General features: G+C 50.8%; 1 protein-coding gene and 1 pseudogene across 2 annotated transcripts in view; both read left to right on the top strand.

Annotated features, from left to right (window-relative positions):
- The window catches only part of AGO2 (argonaute RISC catalytic component 2), an 88,038-nt gene that overhangs the window by 29,779 nt on the left and 44,259 nt on the right, over positions 1-14,000 (top strand). For both annotated transcript variants that reach the window (XR_005649308.1, XM_039845910.1), the window contains exon 2: positions 5,340-5,535. Coding sequence is in view for 1 of the 2 variants with exons in the window: in XM_039845910.1 (XP_039701844.1) it covers positions 5,340-5,535 (196 nt within the window). In the remaining variant the exon portion in view is untranslated. The remainder of the gene's footprint in view (positions 1-5,339; positions 5,536-14,000) is intronic.
- LOC120588892 (uncharacterized) lies at positions 6,915-7,033 on the top strand (annotated as a pseudogene).

The raw sequence follows: 14,000 nt of genomic DNA, 5'->3' as shown, positions 1-14,000 counted from the left end.
CTCCGGGACATCAGTGATGGGACGTCGGTGACGGTGACGAGATGGTGTGCACGAGAGGTGTCTGGAAGGGGCCAGGCTACCTTCCCAGCCCTCCGAGCGCTGCCCCTGCTGTGGGCTGGGCCTCCCGGCCAGGCGGGAAACAAGACAGCTGGTGTGTGGTTTCAAGCCGTGTGTCTGTGTCCTGAGCCACGGACTTCACTGCAGGGTCAGAGCGTCACTCCTGGCGAGTCTGAGACTGGGCTGCGCTTAAGGCCGGACCCGCCTGTCAGGTGCCAGCTTCCCCGATGGGCTGTGGCCCTCATAGGCTCTTGGTGCCCCTGGGCCACCTTTCAGAAGTCCCTAGGTGGCCCGGCTGGGGGAGTCCCCAGCACCTGGCAGCCACAGCCTGCCCTGCCCTCCCTCCCTTCCTGTCTCCACGAAGCAGCCGAGTCTGTTTTGCCCCGCCACCCTGAAATAAGTTGGACGTAATCAGAACTCCCTGGGGAGCATTGTCAGCAGGGTTGCCGCTGGCAGTGGGCCGCCCTGCAGGAGTGTGCGGGCGGGCGCTGAGCGGCTGCAGCCCCACCCGTCTGAGACCCTCCGGCACACCCTCACTTTTCTAGTCACCTCGGTTCCTTGTCCTGTGGGCCAGCTCTGCCCTCGTCTCCTTCCCTTACTCAGGGATGCCGGGACGACAGTGTCCCTCTGTGAGGGCGCGGCCAAGAGATGGCGCGTGGGGGCAGGTGTCACACAGCCCTGCTCCGTGACCCTCCTGTGAAAAGCTGGTGACAGCCCAGCCACGTGAGGACCAGTAATAACAAGCTCGCCTCCCAGGGCGTCCGCTGAGAACACCGTGACTTCCTGGTTGCTATGGCCTGTGACTCACACAGGAAGCTGATTACTCATTCACCGTGTTTCCCTTTCACTGATTGAGACGTGGTTCTAAAAATGGAATTTCTAAGCACACGAGTGGAGGGATTGGCAGACACCGTGCTAGCCTCTCCGGCCCGGGAGCCCGGTCCTCAGAACTCACTCTAGTCGGGAAGCCAGACCCATCACTAGTGCTGAGGGGCCGGGCTGGCCGCTGCCGTGGACGAGTCACCTCCCCCCAGCACGGCTCAGGTCCCTTTCAGCCATCACCGTCCAGGGGGCCTGGGTGAGAAAGGGCTCGTCCTGCCATTCCTAAGGGTTTCGCTCCCACTGTGGAGGCAGGACTGGCATTTACAGAAGCAGCGAGAAACCCATTCAGAACAAAACCGAGGACTTCGTTGCCACAGGGGGAAAAGTGGCCGTGCCCGCTGGCCTGGCCGGGGAGGGGACACAGGCCAGGGCGTCGGGCGTCCTTGCCAGAAGGAAGAACCTGCACTTCCCCTTGATGGATGGGGAAGGCGTGGGAGGACCCTGGGGGCGGGGAGCCTGGCTGGGTGCAGCCCCTGGTGCAGGGTGGGCATCTGGGGCGAGGTCCCTGCTGAGCCCGCAGCCCGAGAGCCGTGGCCGCTGGTTCATCTCGCGCCGGCCTGGGGGCATCTCGGTCAAGTCGTCCCACAAGCCACCACCTCTGCAGCTATTGCCACTCAGGCTTTCGTTTGGTCAGCAGAGGTGGAGGGCGCCACAGGGAGCCCGTGGGCAGGGCGGTCGGCCAGGGGACCAGCGCCCGCCGGGCACCCTGCCAGTGGGCTCCACCAGGCTTCAGGCCTCCCGTCCTCTCTCCCCTCTGACGTCTGTCCACTGCGTATCTGCTGTCACAGCCGCTCAGCTCCTCCTGCAGGACCAGTGACGGGAAGCGAGTTAACAGGTGGAGAGCTGGGCTTCGGGCGAGGCTGGGCTCGGAGTGGTTCCCCGCCGGCCGCGCCTGTGCCATACACGTGGGGGATTCTGGGCGCCCGTGCTGTGCTCGGTGCTCTCCAGTGTGTTCGCGGCTCCTCCTCCTCGTTCTGGCACTTCACACTCGGGGCTCCCCGTGAATTATGCAGCAGACCCAGGATCTCCCAGAGGACAAAGCCTCAGCAGCCTGCGTCTCCTTCAGCAGGAGTGTCCTTTCCCATGGCCTGAAGCTTGTGGGTCCTCTCCCCGTCCCCTCTGCTTGGGAAGACAGGTCCAGCTTTAACTCGTGACTTCGTATCCACGTGCTTCCTCACAAGTCAGTGTCTTCATTATTAAAAGCTGGAAGCGAGGAAGAGATACCTCGTGAAATTGCGTAGTTTGTGAATATGTTGCCACCGCAGTTTTCACGTTGCTTTCGTCAGTACAGGTTAGGGACACTGGTGGACGGCTTTCCTTGTTTCTCATGGCAGCTCCCCTAGAAGTAATTGGTGCTGGGGTCATAGGAAGAACAGGCTCAACCTGAGAAATGGGGCCCGCGGCCCAATCCGTGCCAGCCGGTCGGATTTAAGTAAGGTGAGACCATCAGCATCTGCCTGGGGACAGATGGCAGGTGACAGGGCGGGAAGAAGCTGGGCCTCTCCACTCGACGTCACTCTGTCTGAGCCGTGGACGGCTTCACTTTTCCAAAGCGACAGCTTTGCTCTGTGGCTGTGGATTTAGAAGCGCGTGGAAGCCCTTTGTAACGGGGATCCTGTCGGTGTGGAGTCCGTCCCTGAATCTGGCCATGGGGGCCGGATTTCTGTGGCTCTGCCACGGACATTTCCTGGGACACAGATGCAACTTCTTGTGGTTGAATCGTGTTTCTGCATTCATGAGATGCCGCCCTCCTGCTGGGCAGGAGGTGTCCCCCTGAGAACAGAGACCAGGAGTCAGTGGGCCCTCGGTGCTAAGCACGGAGAGGCTGCTCAGTCCGCGGGGAGCAAGCCGGGCCCAGCCGGGCAGCGGTGTCCACTCTCGGCGTGGTCAGGACCAGGAGTGTGAGGGGTCACATGGGACCCGTTGCGTTTAGAGAAGTAAATGCACCCAACGCGCCATGTGACTGACGACTTGCCCTCAGACAATCTCCGGAGACGTGACTTGGCTGCTTGAGAACACCGTTTATTCTCGTGTCCTTGGTCCCCGGCACCCTACCGAGCACGTAAGGGGCACACCAATGTGCCTCCGAGGGGACGGAGTGTCGTGGAAGTCAGTACGTTTGTCATCTGTGAAGTCCTTGTGGCTTAGTGGAGAGAGGCCCGAAGGCGTCCAGATGTCTAACTCAGTGAAGTTAGTAACTTTTAAAGCACGTTCGTTTTCTCATTGAGAGAAGACAAAAAAGAATTCAAGGACTCAGTTTTTCCAGGTCAGGAATACAGCGAGAACAGCTAGCGTTATTTTTAGTGGACTTCTGTTTCCGGTGAATGTCAGGATTGAAGTCCTTGGAATTTTTTCTTATTAATGAGAAATTTTTTTTGAAACACATGTGAATGAAGATTGAAGTATTCTGTTATTGGAAAAATATTTGTCCCCCCCCCAACTAAAGTCCCAGTTTTCATTGTACTAACAGAGTTACTGAAAATTTTAATTGGCATGAAATTTTTTTCTGTTTATGGGGGGGGGAAGGCACTCCTTGATTAAATTAATAATTTGGATGGTGATGAGGGAGGGACATCATGTCGATGATTTGGGTCCCTTTAATTACACGTGGCCTTGTCCTTGTGTCCCCTTTGCTGATAATTCACACGGCCCCATCTTCCCAATCTCCCGTGTGCAAAGGGCACAGAAATGTCCGTGGCAAGGACGGCGACCACGTTGTCGGTAGAACGCGCCCTCCGTAAAGAACTGGCTTCGTGTTGAGGCGCCGCCTTTGTGGCAGTGTGACAATGGGTCTGTTGCAGAGAAGGGGGTGTCGAGTCGTGGTTTTCAGGCATCAGAGAGATTGTGGGAGTTTGAATGCCCATGTGGACTGCAGGACAAATGTCAGAATCCTCTGGAAGAGAGAGGGCTTCACGTGCAGGTCGGGGGGCAGAGCTCATGCAGGGGTGAGGGGGGTCCTGGGACGGGGCGCAGGTGGGGTGTGAGTTCTTGTTGGGCAGGTGCTGGGGTGGGGGTGGTGGGGCACTGGGGTGGGGTGGGTTCACGTGTTGAGGCGGGTGCTGGGCGGGGGGGCTATGCTCACCTTGGGCTGGCGGGGCTGACAGGCTCGCATGCAGGGCCAGAGGGTGGCTGGACAAGGCGGTGGGCAGGTGCGTGAACACTGGTGTCAGGAGGGCTTGGCTTCATTGATTCCTGATGTCCAGACATCTTTCTCTGTGACTTGGGTGGCCCATTGTAGAGGATGCTCTCTGAGTGACTCGGGCGGTCCCTACCCTTACCCGTCTGAACTTTACTTTCCCCAAATCTAAACGGAGGGGCCTGCTCAGATGTTTCTGGGCTCTTACTCTGCATCATCCGTGCTCCCAGACCCTGGGCAGACAGCGATCTCAATCCTCCAGCTGCCCAGTGTCCCACTGGGGAGACAGATAGCCAGTCGTGACGATGGCACAGGGGAGCACGTCTGCGTGGAGCGTGGATAAAGTGAGCCGGAGGCGTGAGTAGGAAGGAGCCAGCGAAGCCGCCAGGACCCTTGGGCAGAGCAGACAGGGGCGGGGGTCTGAGTGCGAAGGCTGCGTCCTGGGCAGGCCGGCCTCGGAGCCACGGAGATGAGGCTGGTCGGTTGCGGACACTTGCGCGTGCCTAAACGTCAGAGCCGGATGCTGGGGGCCATGAGGTGTTGGGACAGGTGAACTCAGACACCCCAGCCCGTAGTGCGGAGAATGGATGAGGGGGTGCCTGGAAGCCGAGGCCACCCCCCGGGAGGCTTCTGTAATGACCTGCGCAGGATGAAGTGGGGACCCACGCGGAGGCAGAGAGGGGTGGGTAGGAAATAGTGTCTGAGAGACAAGCAGGCAAGACTGTGAAGGCCGCGGGGGGCGTCTCGGGACCGGGTGGGCAGGGCCTCGTGGTGGAGGCCGACCGTGGGCGCAGGAGTGGATGCGGGGCGCCCTCGGAGAGAAGGAAGAGGGCTGGAGGGGAGAGAGCAACTTTGGGAGGATTTGGGCGGAGCAGGGAGAGGGCCAGGGAGGGGGTGGTTTGAAAAGGGAGGACTTGGCATGATGTCACGTGACACCAAGACCCAGGAGCACATGCTGCGGAGCAGGTGGTGAGGGCGGGCCTCCGTGAGCGCGGCAGTTGGAGGGTCTCTGCGACCAGGTCTGCCTGGTGGGGGGAGGGCGTGAGTTCCAGGTTTTCTTTGGGACCATGTGAACAGGGGAGAAGAGGGACTGGAAGCCCTGGAGGGTCTCTGAGGGCGGGGGGTCCTGGGAGGCGGGAGGGACTGCGTGGGCGCTGGAGGGTCCCACCCCCCACCCCGCAGTGCTTCAGTCCCGGGCCCGGGCTCTGCCCTGCCTCAGAAAAGCCAGTGATTTCCCCGTGTGACAGTGACCTTTCTGTTCCAGTGCTCGCGCCTCCTGCACCGCCACCACCCCCCATCCAAGGATATGCCTTCAAGCCTCCGCCTAGACCCGACTTCGGGACCTCCGGGAGAACAATCAAGTTACAGGCCAACTTCTTTGAAATGGACATTCCAAAAATCGACATCTATCACTATGAATTGGACATCAAGCCAGAGAAATGCCCAAGGAGAGTTAACAGGTATTGCTTCCTCCTTTATTGGTCCTGATTTCTGTGCGTGATCTTTGCATACGGACGCAAGATTTTAAACTAGTCCACCTCTGATTCTCAGCGGATCCTTCTGATTTTTTTTTTTTGAGCAAGTTTGTTGTCTTTATTATTTTTTGAAAAACTTTTTTTTTATCAAGACGCAATGAAATACACGTAAGTGCGATTCAGCGCGTTGTGACAAAATGCACATATGTGCCCATCCCCCCGGAATGTTGCCTCATGCCCTCGTGCAGTTGACCCCAGCCCCCTAAGGTCAGCGCTCTGGGCCGTGTCGCCGCCGATTCATCCCCTGCCCACGTAAACGGATTTGTGCAGCCTACGAAACCCTCTCCCTTCATCCTGCTGCTGTGACTTGGCACGGTGATTTTGATATTGACCTGGATCATAATGTGTGTTAATAGCTGCTTGTTTTTATTGCCGAGGAATATTTTATAATATGGGTATTTCATGATTTATTTATTCATTCTCTTGTGAGATGCTTAGGGCTGTCAGGGCTTTGCTATGATGAATGAAGCCGCTGTGAACATTCTTAAAGTCTTTTTTTGTGGACGTAACATGTTCACTTCTCTTAAATAAATAACTAGGAGAGAAATTGCTGGACCAAAGGGCAGGAGTGGGTTCGGCTGTGTGAGAAACGGCCAGCTGGTCTTCCAGCGTGGCCGTGCGCTGCCGTCAGCGGCACGGGAGACTTCCCGTGGCTCTGCCTCCTTGCCAGCACTTGGCGTGGTCAGTCTTTTTGTTTTTTGCTATTTTGGTGGGCGTGTAATGGTTTCTCGCTGTGGTTTCAATGTTCATGTCCTGCTGAGTCGGACACCTTTCGTGTACTTATATCCATCATTATATTCGCATATAATGTCATAATATTTTATTTCTGGAAAAGTGTCTATAGAAGCCTTTTCCCAGTTTTGGAGGGTATGTGTCTTTTTGTTACTGATTTATAGGAGGTTTCGATACGGTCCAGGTGCCAGTCTATATTGGGAATATTTTCGTACAGTCCGAGTGTAGCCATTTCGCTTTCTTAACGGTGTCCTTAATGTCAAAATTTTATAATTTTGTTGAAGTCCTGCTATGAAATTTTGAAAATGGTTATTACATGGTGTGGTCTAAGAAACATTTGCCTACCTGAAGATTACAAAGACACTATTTGATATATATATATATATTTTTTTTAATAAGAGTCGTAGTTTGGGCTTGTAGATTTAGGTCTGCAGTCCATCTTGAATTAATTTTTGTGTATGGTGTGAGGTGAGGGTCTGTTGAGAAAACTTTTCTTTCCCCGTTGACTGACCTTGGCACCTTTGGTGGGTAAAAGTCAATTAATTTTCATTAACTGCCACAAAGCTCCTTGAGTCTACGGCCATGCTACCCTGAACACACCCGATACTGTCTGATCTCTGAAGCTAAGCTGGGTCAGGCCTGGTTAGTACTTGGATGGGAGACCACCTGAGCAGATCAGGTGCTGTAGGCGTAAAAAAAAAAAAGCTCCATGAGAATTTTTTATTGTGATTTCTTTGAATCTATAGATAAATTTGGAGAAAGTTGACACTATTGAATCTTCCAGTCCATATACATGGTACATTTTCTATTTAAGTCTCCTTTAATTTCTCTCAGGAGTTATTCATGATTTTCTATGTAGAAGTCTTTCATTTTATTTATTCTTAACTAATTTATGTTGTTATTGTAAATCGTGTTTTAAAATTTCATTTTCCAGAAGGGGTGGGGAGGAATTGCCCATAAGTACGGGTTTACTTTTTGGGGTGATAAAGATGCTCTAAACTTAGATGGTGAGGATGGCTGCAAAACTCTGAATGTACTAAAAACCATCAGATTGTACACTATAAATGGGTGAGGATTTTTAGCATGTGAATGATATCTCAATACAGATGATAAATTTTTAAAAATTATTTTTGAGTAAAGATGGTTTTACTTTTTTCGTTCCAATTTTTAATGCATTTCATTTCTTTGACTTACTTTGTTGCGTTGGCTAAGAAATCCATTGTCGGCGATGTTGAGTATACCCAGTAAAAGCAGACATCCTTACCTGTTCCTGACCTTGGAGGCAAGCATTTATTCTTTCGTCTGTAAAATACCGTATTTGTTGTGGGATTTTCATAGGGACCCCTTCTTGGGCACAGGGAGTTCTCTTCCTAAGTAAGTGTTTACGAGTCAGCATGAGAATGCTTACTGAGAATTAGCCTCGTCCTAGGGCGTTGAATCTGCCACATGCGTTTTCTGCAGACGTGGAGGTGATCGTGCGTTTTTTCTTCTTTTCCTCCCTCCTATCAATGTGGTGAATTACGTTGTTTCATTTGGGGAGGGGGTCAAATTGGCTCAAGTTTCTGAGAGTCGTGATGTATTACGTTATACATATTGCGAGCCATGGTATACTATACTATATTTTACACATCGCTGGGTTTAATCTTCGTCTTTCGTTGTGGCTTTTTGGGTCCATGCTCCTAAGGGACTTTGCTCCGCAGTCTCTTGTTCGGTTTTGTATCAGGGACAGGGAGTCGTTGTAAAGGAAGCTGGAACATGTCCCCTCCTCTGTGCACCAAACAGGGAGGTGTGACATTGCTATGCTGTCTTCCTTAAATGTCTCGATTTGTCACTGAAACCATTTGGGCCTGGCGTTTTCTAAGTAGAAAGTGCTTCCTACAATATAATGTCTTCATCAGATATCAGGCTATTCAGATTTTTCCATTTCTTTTTGTATCACTTTTGGTAGTTTGTGTCTTTTAGGGAGTCTGACCATTTCACCTAATCGGTTGAATTTATTGGGCATAAAGTTGTTCGTAGTATTCATTCAGTGTCCTTAGCACCTGCGGTGAAAGACCCTGTTTCCCGGTATTTTAAATCTGTGTTTTCCTTTTTTCCCTCAATCAGTTTTGCTAGGGGATTGTCAATTATATTCATCTTTTCGCAGAAACAATGTTTCATTTTGTTGATTTTTCTCTTTTGCTTATTGATTTTTGCCCGTTTTTCTTCTCTTGATCTTTATATTATTTTCTTCCTTATACTCACTTTGAGTTTAGATCATCATTTCAAACCTTTCTTCTTTTCCAATCCATTTTTTAATGCCGTAAATATTCCCTGTAAGCCTGATTTTAGCTATAGCCCACCAATTTTGATACATTTTAGTTTTCATTTAGTTTAAAATATTTTCTCATTTTCTTTGTGAGTTCTCCTTTAATCCGTGGTTTTTAAAGAGTATATTATTCAGTTCTTAACTCTGGAGATTTTTTTGAAAGATACTCTATTTTCATCGATCGCTAATTTAATTTCTTTATGCTTAGAGAACATACTCTATAGGGTTTCAACCTTTCGAAACTTATCGGGACTTATTTTATGGCTGAGCATATGATTTATCTTATTAAACATCCCTCACACACTTGAAAAGCATGTGCGTTCTGGAGCCTTTGGATGGGGGAAGCCGTCGATGCTGGAAGGAGTTGATGTCATTATTTCAGTCTTTTATATACTCTCTAATTTTTTTGTCCAAGTGCGATATGGATTTGTCTGTTTCTCCTTTTAGTACGATCTGATTTTATTTAGTGTATTTCAAAGCTCTGTCATTTGGTATTAGGAATGTATAATTGTGTCTTCCGTAATAAATCGACACTGTTCTCACTAGGAAAAGTCCCTCCCTATATTTGGTAATTCGTCTCGTCTAAAAGTCGTCTCCCTCCGATTGTTAACACAGGCTCATGAGCGTTCTTACGCTTACTGTTTGGCAGATACCTTTTCCTTGCTTATACTTTGGACTCGTGTGTGTGAGAGCGAGCGAGCGTGTGTAAGAAATTAAAAGAAAATGGTTTACTCACATATTAACCTACCTCGTTCTCATTATTTCTTCCCTTTGATCAGTGTTTTCGCCTGGCATTGTCCCCCTCAGCCTTTCTTGTGCAGTCCTGCCAGTGATGAACTCTTCCAGCACCTTCTTTAAATATGTAAATGTGTGTATTTCCTTCTTATTCTTGGTGGATATAGAATTCTAAGTAGACAGCCCCCCCCACACCCCCGCCGCCCCAGCACCAAGAAGATGACATTACATCATCTGTTAATCCTCATGGATTATGAGGAAATGTCAGCTCATTTTCTCATTGTGCTTCCTTTATATGTAATTTGTCTTTTTTCCTCTGAACATCTTCTGTTTTAATTTTGCTTTTCAGCAGTTTGACTGTGATGTGCGCAGGTGTGGTTTTCTTTGTGTTTTTCCTTCTTGGAGGTCATTGAGTTTCCGAATTTGAATGTTGATATCTTCCATGAAATTTGGATGAAATACTGGCTAGAATTTCTTCCAATGTTTTTTTCTGCCCCATTTGCACTTCTTCTTCTGGGACTGCAATTATGTATACGCTAGACCGTTTAATTTTGTCATCAGGCCGTTAAGCGGTGGTTTTCTAAAAAAATCTTTCCCTCCTTTTTTCAGTTTGGATAATCTTTATTGATTTGTCTTTAAGATCCCTTTATCCACCCCTTTTTTATAGTATCTGATTGTCTGTGGTAACCATCCAGTAAAAGTGTTTTTCATGTAGGCGTTGTACTTTTCATTATAGAAAATTTGCATTTGGTTCCTTTTGATGGTTAAGTTTTTTGCTGATATTTCTCATCTGTTCACTCATTGTTTCCATCTTTTTCTTGATGGCCTTGCATATATTTATAGTGCATATTTATTACAGTAGCCCTCGTCTGCTAATGACAACACATGGGTCATTTCAGGGTGTGTTTCATTGACAGGCTTTACCTTAGATTACCTGTCACTTTTTCCTGCTTATTCACATGTACAGTGAATTTTATTGTTGTTGAACATCATTGTGTTACAGAGAGGGAGTCTGGCTTCTGCTGTCTTCTCGGTACCCTGCCGCACAAATTCCTGCCTCTTCTGCAGCCCCAAACTTGGCCCCCCATTCTCCTGAGCGTGACAAAACTGCCATGCTCTACTACCCCTTCCCCCGTTTTGTGGTGTGGAAGCGGCTCCCAGGCAGAGCAAACATGCAGCTTCCTCAGGGTTCACTTCCCTCGGTGGTCACATCGAGGCCGGAGAGTAAGTCCGGCACCAGCCACTTCGACGTGCTCAGAAACAAATTCTCCAGAGTAGTTTGTGAAGCACGGGGATGGCCCCGGTGGTCCTGGCGTCTTATGAAGGACTCTGTGCTGCAATACTTTTTCCCTGGTCACAGCCTTTGTGAGAGAAAGAATGGGCATTCAGCTCCCTTATTTATGACACCGAACAGTTGGATCCACTCAGTGTGACCAGTATACATTAGTCCAGACTTTTTAGAAGGCGGTTTATTGTACATATTAAAAATAGCGTAAACCCCTTGACCCACCTGTTCTAAGTGTCCCCAAAAGACATGTCTCCAAAGAGATGGCACCTGACAGTTACGTGAGATCCTTTCCATATGTGCTTACTGAAAAACATGTTTCCGAACAAAAAATTGGGGGCACAGGTGGTTTAAACAGCTTTGTTCTCGGAAGGTCTTCTGAGATCTTCGAATATGTCTTATGTGCTCTGAGCCTCCTTGAAGGGCTCGTTGGGTGTTTTTGACTTCCCATGGGACAAAAACCTGTGCGCATCTGCGGTTAGGATACACTCTCTGAGCTGGGGTGAAGCATGCACGATTTCCGGGCTTCCCGTCTGAGTGGTGGCAGTTGGGCTCTTATGCCGTCAGCCACAGCGTACCAGGAGCTTGCTTTTATGAAAGTAGGGATGACTAAGGCTTTGTCATCTGGCAGCAGAGAAAGGCTGATGGCGATTAAAATCGGATATCTGTACTCGACTGTACTTCTGCATCCCTGCTGTAGCTTCACAGGAAGGTTTTAAAGTTACTCAGTGTTTAAAAATTGCCTCAAGTCAAACAGTGAGCAGCCAAGGGGGGCCCGAGAGGCACGTTTGCGGCCAAGGCCAGCCCACATGCCAGCACGCTCTGCTGCTCCCTAGGGTGGGGGCGCCAGCCTGAGGGTTGCTGCCTGGTTAACTTGTGAACCTTCAGGTTTCTCTATTTTACTATTAATTCTGGTGAGCTTTGGCTAAGGTCCAACTGCACAATTATAATCAATCAAAATAGTATAGAAAATGTTAGAAGTAAAGTTTTTGTCCTGGCAAAACCTGTGTGCCAATGCCTTGCCATAGTCCCGCCTTCCACCCACGCCGGCAACCAGCCAGGCTTATGAAACCTCCACTCGTGTGACAGGTGCTGTGCCGCTGACTGACCACTGGTGGACAAGATAGACACAGGGCCTGTCCCTGGGGGGAGGGAGAGTCCGGCCAGCCGTCACCAGTGCTCAGGGTCCGTGCTGGCAGACGGAGGCTCTGGGGACTGGTCCTTGGGAGTCGCTCTGCCAAGGCCATTCTCAACCCCCATCTCTCTACTTGCCTCTCCTTCCACCCGCATCCTCCGTGGAAGTGACGACAGTGTCTTCATTCTGAGTTCCCAAAACCTCATGCAGTACCCGTGGTAGACATTTAATAAATTCAGCCTGGAGGCTTTGCGCAGGATCCGAGCGCTTTGTGATGAGTCACTGCGAACCCCAGCCCCATGACCCTCAGCCTCTGTCAGCGCAGTCGATCATTCACCGTGGAATGATGGACTGCGTGGGAGGGACTGGGTACAAGGCAAGGTCCGTCTTCTCATGCTGCCTCCAGTGTCACTGCGGGTGCAGAGATGGCCGCACAGACTAGCCTGTTGTGCCGGCCTGGCCACCCGCTCTAGGGAACCTTGCAGGTGGCTCACAGGTAGTAGCGCTCTGCTCAGAAGTACAGATTGGGCTGCGAAAGGAAGGTGCGCCTCTCATCTGTCAGCCGCTCTGTCCTTGCCCCTCTGGAGCTCGGTCGGTGGTAACACGGGGCGGGGGAGAGGCAGGGTGCAGGGCAGTGGGACTGTCCTTCGTAGCCTGCTACTTACTTTGGGCGCTGACCACTGGAGGGAGTGTACGGTTCGGGCTTTTTTCAAAGGAAGCCAGTGTGTGTGTGGTGTGTGGTGTGTAATGACGCAGTGTACCTCCTTGACCCACCAACAAATTTACTTCTTACTATTCCAAAGAGAGATCAGCAGGATGTCTAATTGTAAAGGCGAAGAAAAAAAAAAAAAGAGGGAAGAGAAACCCACTTATGTGTCACCCCGTAGGGCTGCGTAAACGGACGTGCCGCAGTGCTTGCTGTGAAGCTGTCAACAGCGTGACGACGATGAAATGGGCTTCACGGTGTGGACACCAAGTCGGGAAATACAGGCGACTTCAGTGGTTTGTTAACATTACATTGTAGTACATGACACGTACAGTGAGAATGTATTAATGCAAAACCATCTCTTTCGGGGCTTGACGGCCACTTCGTATACAGTGACAGGGAAAGTTCTCGAAGACACGCAGGGAGGAGACAGCAGGCTCCAAATCCGTGCGTTCGACGCCGTGTGTTCGATGACACCGTGTATTTCTTTCGCGTGCCTATGCGTTTATTTAGGTGCATAGGTTCGAAATGGTCAGGTCACTCCCGAGAAGGGGACGGAGGCGAGCAGGTGGTCTGCGCGGGCTTCCAGCATCGTCCGTATTCGAAACGTACAGTGAGAATGTATTAATGCAAAACCTGGAAATTAACAAAAGAAAACTTCCTGTCGTTATAGCAAAACAGGCAAACAAGCTGCTACAGAGCACGTCGGCCTCTGGTTAGCGAATGTGTGTGGGTCCTACGAGGCGGCCATGCGTCTTGTCGCCGCCACGTGCTGTGTGTGGCTGCGCATCTCCATGCCCTTCTGTGTAAAATGCAGAAGAGGGCGTCAGCGTCTCGGGTCATCACGAGGATCAGCTGAGCCGTTCGCGTGACGCGCCTGGCAGAGAGCAGGGGCCGACAGTTCTGCCGTCGTCATCGTCACGCGGTTGTCTTTATGACACCGAGTGCGTATATACGGACGCGTAGCGTGTGCACAGACGGCAGTCTCAGAGTACGGGCGCCTCTGGGTATGGGCAGGGGCACAGCCTGAGCGTCGTGTTCAGTAAAGGTGTTCGTCCGGGGGCCACCTACCCCGAGGAACTACGCGACTGTTTCCAGGGGTCACACTTGATGCTAAGGAACAACTAAACTCGGACTCCTGTCACTAGCGTGGCCCCAGGCAGTTCCTCCTTGCTGAGGAGCAGGAGGGGCGTGTGGAGTCTGCGGTGACTGGGTCCAGAGCTTCCGTTGGGGAATAAGAAAGTTCTGGAGGTGGATGGTGGTGGTGGTTGTACAGTGAATGTACTGAACGCTCCTGAACGTGAAAAAATGATCGAAATGGCACGTTTTATGTTATTCTTCACCATAGTTAAAACAGAGAAAGATAGGAGGAGTGTGGAGGGAGGGAGGAGGAGGAGAGAGGAGTGAGTGGGAGGCGTGAGGAAGGAGGAAGGAGAGGGAAGGAAGGAGGGAGAAGGCAGGTCAGTTGCTGGGAGCCGCGTTGATGGAG

The sequence above is a fragment of the Pteropus medius genome, unplaced genomic scaffold (genome assembly GCF_902729225.1).
Source record: "Pteropus medius unplaced genomic scaffold, Ma_sr-lr_union100, whole genome shotgun sequence".
In the NCBI taxonomy this organism is placed as follows: domain Eukaryota; kingdom Metazoa; phylum Chordata; class Mammalia; order Chiroptera; family Pteropodidae; genus Pteropus; species Pteropus medius.
This window is presented reverse-complemented; position numbering and strand designations above follow the sequence as displayed.